The 7,347-nt window shown below is 40.8% G+C and overlaps 1 protein-coding gene across 1 annotated transcript in view; it reads left to right on the top strand.

Moving 5' to 3' along the window:
* The first annotated feature begins 547 nt into the window (after positions 1-547).
* The window catches only part of PRKCE (protein kinase C epsilon), a 293,299-nt gene continuing 286,499 nt past the window's right edge, over positions 548-7,347 (top strand). Inside the window, exon 1 of the mRNA XM_074144291.1 lies at positions 548-986. Within this exon, the coding sequence (XP_074000392.1) occupies positions 639-986 (348 nt within the window). The 5' untranslated portion in view covers positions 548-638. The remainder of the gene's footprint in view (positions 987-7,347) is intronic.

The following is a 7,347-nucleotide window of genomic DNA, read 5'->3' as shown; positions in this document are numbered from 1 at the left end:
CTTCGGCCTTGGCGGCAGCGGAGGGGGAGGAGGAGGAGGCGGCGCAGGACGGGCGGCTCCGGGCTCCGGCGCCGATGGAAGGTCCCCGGGTGGATGTTTGCTGAGCGGAGGCTGTGCAGTAGGCAGGGCTGGTGGGTCGGCCGGTGTTTCTGATTTGTGTGTGTGTGTGAGTGTGTGTGTGTGTGTGTGTATTGTTGTGCGGCGGCACGGGCAGGACTGGCGTGTGCGGGAGCCTGGGATCGCGGCTCTGCCTCCTCTGCAAAGGCTGATCCAGGATTATGGTCTAGGTGAAGGGAGAAGGCTCTTGCTCGCCCCAAGGATTGATTATGCTCGGGTTTTGATTGCATTCGGGGGTTTCTGCAGCCGCGGACGCCTCCCCTTCCCCGGCGGCCCCCCTCCCTTGTTTTCCGTTAGAAACACGGGCAAGAAAATAAATGTATTCACTGGGTGTCGCAAGAGCAAAGGCTAAATAATCAAAGGTAACAGCAGCAGCAGCAAGGCGAAGAGACCCGCACTGTATCCTGCTCCCCCACTCCCAGACCTGCCCTCCTATTTATTGGCGAGACCTTCCTCCCTCCCTCTCGGTGCGAGTGCGTTGTGCGAGTGTTTAATCCCGGGAAAAGTGCAGCCATCCAGCCATGGTGGTTTTCAATGGCTTGCTGAAAATCAAGATCTGCGAGGCGGTGAATCTGAAACCCACGGCGTGGTCTCTGAGGCATGCGGTGGGTCCCAGGCCACAGACCTTTTTGCTGGACCCTTACATAGCCCTCAATGTGGACGACTCCAGGATCGGGCAAACCTCAACCAAGCAAAAGACCAACAGTCCTGCTTGGAACGATGAATTTGTCACCGACGTTTGTAATGGCAGGAAGATAGAGATGGCTGTTTTCCATGATGCCCCCATCGGGTACGACGATTTTGTAGCTAACTGCACTATACAGTTTGAGGACTTGCTGCAGAACGGGAGCCGCCACTTCGAGGACTGGGTAAGTGTTCGCACTGTAGATACATACATGTACATATGATTTTCAGTGGCATGGCTCTGGATGCAACATCTGTCTTGCAGAGCTAGGTTCCCAAGGGCATGTAATAGCTCTGAAGGCTTTTCATTATTTCCACGCTTTGTTATACTGAGATAGTCATGGTTACTGTATATCTAGTGCATGTGGTCTACAGGCACGGGAGGAAAGAAAAATATGCTGAATCTAAGTAAGAGATGCATAATTACCACTTCAGTTTCTGAAATTATGTTACATAAATACAAGTCTACTTATCTTATTGTGTTTGAGAAACCCTAACCAAATGCACCCAAACAGAACATTACCACAAAACCCAGATCCAGCATTTAGACCGAGTTCATAATTTCAATGTGAACACTCTTGGTCAACCTGGTAATGACGAGCCTTAAAAATGTAGACCTGACCTCTGATACAAGACACTTCAGGGTCTTCGTATCACTTGAAAGCTCACTGCATCAACACTGATGCTCCTCCTTCCTTCCCCCAGATGCTCTACACCTTTATGCATAGAGCTAATGCAATGCTTCTTCAAATACCTGAAACTGATAAAAGGGTCCTGGTGGATTTTGGCCCCAACCAGACAAATTCTGTTGCCTGTATACACAACGTATCTAACAGCTTCTACTGCGTCTTAAAGACCCAGAGGCTAACATGCCTCAGTGGGAGTACAAAAAAGCTGGAAAATCCTTGGTCTGGCATCCTCAGGTACTGTGATTTAACACGGAAAATCAATCAAACAAACAAAAGAAATAGAGGAAATGTGAATATGCACATTTCACATTTCTGCAGTTAAACAGTTAAATAAGATGTATAATAAAACAAAAGTAGTCGTCTTCTCATTTTAAATGTGCCCTGCTTGACCAGCCATCTGAAGAGTGTATGCTCATCTTTTTGTGGATTTATTTGTTATGGTCAAGGATACTAGTCAGGGCAATATTTCTTTGGCAAACAGACAAAGAACCGAGCACCAAAGTAAAAATAATGAGAGTTAATAGCTCTGAGTTTCATGTATTCTTTGGGGCTTCTTTACTTAATGCAGTGGTATAAAGAGGTGTCAGAATGATGGAAAGGCGTGAAAGAATTAGGCTCTATTTATGCTGAGTAGGAGCTGAATAACTTTACTGTTAAAACTTTTATGTTTACAACTTTACAATATTTTTTACTTCTACTACGTATGTTATGTTGTGATAATTAGGATCTAGATTATTCTGATGCTCTATAAAAGCTACCCATTAGTAAACTCGGATAGTAGAACTGGGTGATAGGCAGAGGAAAAATAGCCAAATCAGGAAAAGACAAATGCAGCAGTATTGCAGATGTCTTTTACCTGTATTGAATGATAATCAAGTTGTAGCTCTCCTGATATCAAGGGTGGTTTCATCTTTGAGGCCAGTGGGGCGAGAACGGCTTCGCAGATTTTTAGTGAGAGAATAATGATTTAGTATGTTCTTTTTGTGTATGGTATGCGTTGTGAGTTTGGAAATCTGGAAGGACCTTGCAGGTTGCAGATGCCAAGTTTGAATTTTGGTGGGGCTGGTGTGCTGGGGTACGTCCTGGCTCTGATTTTTAAGGTGAACTATGACATCTGAACACATTCCCTCGATAAATAGTGGAATTTAACAGATTGAGGCCCATTGTAAACATGATCTGGGAGGAACTACATAGCTGAATCAGATAAATGCTGTGTTTTATTGCACCGGGATTCATTGCTGTCCAGCATTCACTGGGTGGGAGGAGACGAGGGAGTGACTACGCTTGTTGTCGATGTGACAGGATTGAGGACATGGCAGTGGATCATAACTGGTCAGCTCAATATAATGCAGCTTCTGAAGCATCACCTCGGTTTTGTGCAGTAAATCCTTATAATGTGGATTGTGTTTGTGTGGTACACGTAATACACAGTGTACACCACCCTCCCTGTATCACAGTTAGAATTGGTGAGGAGGCAAGTATTTACAGGATTGTGCTTTACCCTTCCCAGAGTTTTCCCATTTACTGAATGTGTCACTGTAATTGTAATACTGAGTATGTTTATTGGATTATTAATAGATAGGGACCTTCAAAGAACAGGCTCTTACAAAGTCACACTATTTTTTTTGTCTGATTTCACTGAGTTAAAGTAAGGCCTGTGGCCATGACATCTCTATAGAGTCCATAGTGAAATAAATAGATTTACTGGTATCTTCATCAGTGTCTGGAGTCTATATTAAAACCTGAAAAAGAGAAGTTGCGTATGAAATGAATGGTTTTCACAGTACAAGGAAGATGCACGTGGACTAAACCAACATTAGGCTAAGATCTGCTGGTACGATACAGTCAATTTCTTCTGTTTAATAAGAGGACTAATTCCTTCAATTCATTCTTGTCATTAAAGGCAGATATTTTTGTAGTACTTGTTCCCAACTTTATAATAAGCAAACGAAAAGCAGCAATCACAGTTGCTCCGTACTGCCTGAAATATCAAATAAATGCAACCTAAGAAACACTCTTGGAGACCATAAAGTCTTTTTATGCCATTCTGAGGACTTCCCGTTAAGCAGTCCTGAAAGTTTGAACTGGGTACCACATACTTGTCCAGTGTTTTTGGTGTAATTGGACTGCTGCCCCTCTTTAACTTCAGAATGATGCAACAGTTCTTGCAGGACTGGACTGTCACTATTTAAATAGGTTTGCGAAAATGCTTATGTGCTGAGAACAGCTCTTATCAATATATTAATAGCTTTAATGCTTTCCATCTCATATAATACAGTATGTATTTTTGTAAGGAAATTTCAATATTTGTTTTATAATATCTGCACTAGGGTCAAGGTTATGTTACTTATCCTTTAATATATTTCTAGGTTCTTGTCAGAATTCCAAAATGCAAAAAAAGCCTTTCGAAGAAATAATGGTTTGTTTCTTTTCCCCTAAAAAGAAACTGTTTCTCTCTTTAGCCAGCTCACCTCCTTTGATTGGTTTTTGCCATTGTGCAAATCCTTGTATTTTTTCTAAGAGATGAGTTTTTTAGGAAAATACTGGGTATTTTTCTCACTGTTAAGCCTGTGCTATATACTGATGCCATGGTTACAGTGGAAACACTAATGATAAACAAGTACAAAGCTTGAAATCATGATAGCGTCTATTGTATTAGGACAAGTCAGATAAATATGCAAAAACCTGGTTCCTTCTATCTACAGATTATTCAGCAGTTGCAAAAAATATTTTTAACCTTACAGTATGTATAATCCCTGAATATATATATTTAAAAATATAATCAAAGTTATGGCCTAAAACAGTGATTCAGATTTTATGGATGGAAGCTTTTAAACAAAATGGATACTTTTTTGTTTGTTTGTTTTTTGTTGTTTGGTTTTTTGTTTGTTTTTTTATTTGTTTTAAAGTTCAACATTAAAATATTTGTTTGGGTTTCTAAAAAAGGTATAGTGGCAATTAAAAAGATGGCTGCTTTTCCAGTGGTGCATCAATACAGACATAGCACAATAAAAGTGTCAGTTTTGCAGATTTTTTTTAGTCATGGCTACACTGCAGTTTTAAAGAGAGCTTTGGATTTATGACATTACAGGCTTTTCTGTAAGCACATAAAATGTTATACAGAATGGCACAAAGTATTCAAGAGGATGTTGGTGAACTTAGGCTTTGAAAAATATGAAATACAGAACTATAAACAACCTGCAAGTTCTGATTGAACAACAAACTAATAACATGAAAGCTGTGGTTTTATTTTTTTGAGTTAGATAATTCAGGTAATAATAAAGTATGTCTTTAGCTTTCTTCTGTGTGGCACATGTGAACATTGCACTTCAGTTGGTAACACAGCTACATTTTAATGAGCAGATTTGGGATCGGGAAGGAAAATTCTGTTGATATTTAGCCTTGTGGTAACACTCCTGTGAGTTAGCACGATCAATGTTTATGTGTTTGGATGATTGGTAGTATGGGTTCTGAGTTCAAGTCCACTTTCCAGAGTTGATGATAGATGAAATCAGTTTGATTGGACCTGTGCCAAAGACTCCATCTAAGGGTCTTTGCCATTAGCCTGGTTTTACATGAGAAAACCTATTGAGTTGTCCTAAGAAATCCTTTTGTGGGCTAAGTAGCAGAACTCACTAAATCAGTCAGGACATCACATCGTTTAGCAAGAAAAGCCTCTATTTCCACTGAAAATATGTTACAGCTATATTTAGGTTAATGAAACAAGTTTAATTTTCTGCTGTCTTAAAAAAGTACCTAGCACTCTCAGGAAAAAAATAAAACACAGATTTAAGTGAGCTTTTCTTTGCTAGTCCTAAATATCTTTCATACTATTATTTTTTTTCTCTTCAGTGCTGCTTCTTAAGATCTAAATTTAAAACGTAATACTTTTTTAAAAGCATCCTTCCATATTTCCATTTTATAAATGTGAAGTTAGTCATGCAACTTGCCACCACTGGATAAAGCAAGTTTGTTATGGGTGAATATAATATCTCAATAACAATTTGACTATGAGTTATGGGAGATGTCATGGAAAAGAGGTACACCGTTCTACATATTTGTTGAACTGTTAGTTATGTATTTTTACGTCATGCTTACAGCTTACTATTGAAGACATTTTCCTATTGAAAAGACTAGGTCTTTAAGTTGCAGTTCTTGAAGTTAGACACCTAGGTTAATGGAGCTGTGAACGTCATGGTGCCCACGTCTCATAAGAGAAATAATAGTAACAAGTATGTCATAGATTAGAAAATCTGAAAGCACTTTAGTGAAAGGTCAATATTCCTTCTTCTCTTTGAGGAGTTAAGAAATAGGTGCCTACATTCACCCAGAAAGGTAATAGCAGGGGAGGGATTAAAAGTCTTCTGAGTCCTTGGTCCAGTGAGCTGTCCATGGATGTGAGAAGTAGAACTGTCTCCTTCCCGTGCCTGTGATCGGAATTAACTGGAAAGATGGCCTAGGTGCTTATCAGAGTTTTTCTGTTTCTTTGGGTTTTTTTGTTTTTTTTTTTTTTTTTTTAATGCTGTTTCTGTTACTGAAAAAGGAACTCCTTTCAGTCAGCAGGTGAACTGTTGTAGCTGGCAGAGTGGAATTGTGATCATTTTAGGGCAGATCACCCTGCAAGTTAACCTCTGCTTGTGCCATATGCTGCTGAAAGGTGGCATTGAGCTATCAGAGTATGCTTGTAGCATATTTTCATTTTTATTTTCATCTACTGGCTGAACTTATCTCTGCTGATGGTGTTGAAAGGCCTAGGATTTTGCTTGTGAAAGCTTTACATCTCATCTAAACTGTGGTTCATGGGCTGCTGAAAACCATTGTTATCAGGAGAGTATTTGTTGAAATGAAAGGGAAATTGCTGTCCTGTTTGATAGGTTTCTGCATGACAAGGCTGTCACTGAGCAAGGTCTGTCAGGTTTGGGGGGTGAAGGTGAGAGAGCTACTGGGGATCACCAGAGTTTCACAGGGATTTAGCGTAATTGTGAGGGTGAGTGGTTGTCAGGAGGAGATGGGAGATTTTGGAGAGCACTTTGTATAGATAGGCGTCTTCCTTGCCTTCTCCCCCAGCCTGTCTCCCTCCTGTGCCTCCTCTTTTCCCTCTCTGCTGGGGATGTGGTACAGTCACCACGCAGCTCACCCACTATCTCGTATCAATCCCTTTCTACAGCTGCATAAATCTACTCCTACTCCCTGCTAGAAATGTTCTCTCCTAACAGCTCCTGCTTACCTGCAGTGCTTCCCAGCCTGCTGAGAAGCAATAGAGGGGGAAAAAGCTGCTTCTGTGGTTACTACTGCAGGGAGAGGGAAAGGGAAAAGTAGGGAAAGGAGGAGATGAGGCATAGAGAGAAACCTGGAGGAGGGTAATGAATAGTTGCTGCTGCCCCACATACTCCAGCTGCCCTTTTGGCAACAGCAGAAAGCTGCCCATGTAGGAGACAGAGATGATTGGCATAGGCAAATTGACTAGTTGAAGGCCGTATGTTGCTCACTGACCTGTTTTTTCGGGTTTGGGGTTTTTTTGGGTGATTTTTTTTTTGTTTTTTTTTTTTTGTTTTTTTTTTTTGCCTGCTTTGCTCAGTGTATAGCTTTTAAAGTCTCGCTTCAGATGTGAAAAAATTGCTCAGGGCATGAAAAGTGTGTAGTAAAGCATGCATTTCACTTAGCAGTGAATTATGATACATGTAGGTCAGGAGCTGATCCCACGACTGATCAGAATCACATCCTACTGTTGCTAATGCCAATACCGATACTGCTACAAAGTTCCACGTAGTGCAAGTAATTCTACTGAACTCTGTAGAAAGTACTTTTTAGAACAATGTTACCAGTAACGGAGTCCAGTTATTAGTTGAAAGCTGGA

The sequence above is a fragment of the Numenius arquata genome, chromosome 2, assembly GCF_964106895.1.
Source record: "Numenius arquata chromosome 2, bNumArq3.hap1.1, whole genome shotgun sequence".
NCBI classification, from domain to species: domain Eukaryota; kingdom Metazoa; phylum Chordata; class Aves; order Charadriiformes; family Scolopacidae; genus Numenius; species Numenius arquata.
This window is presented reverse-complemented; position numbering and strand designations above follow the sequence as displayed.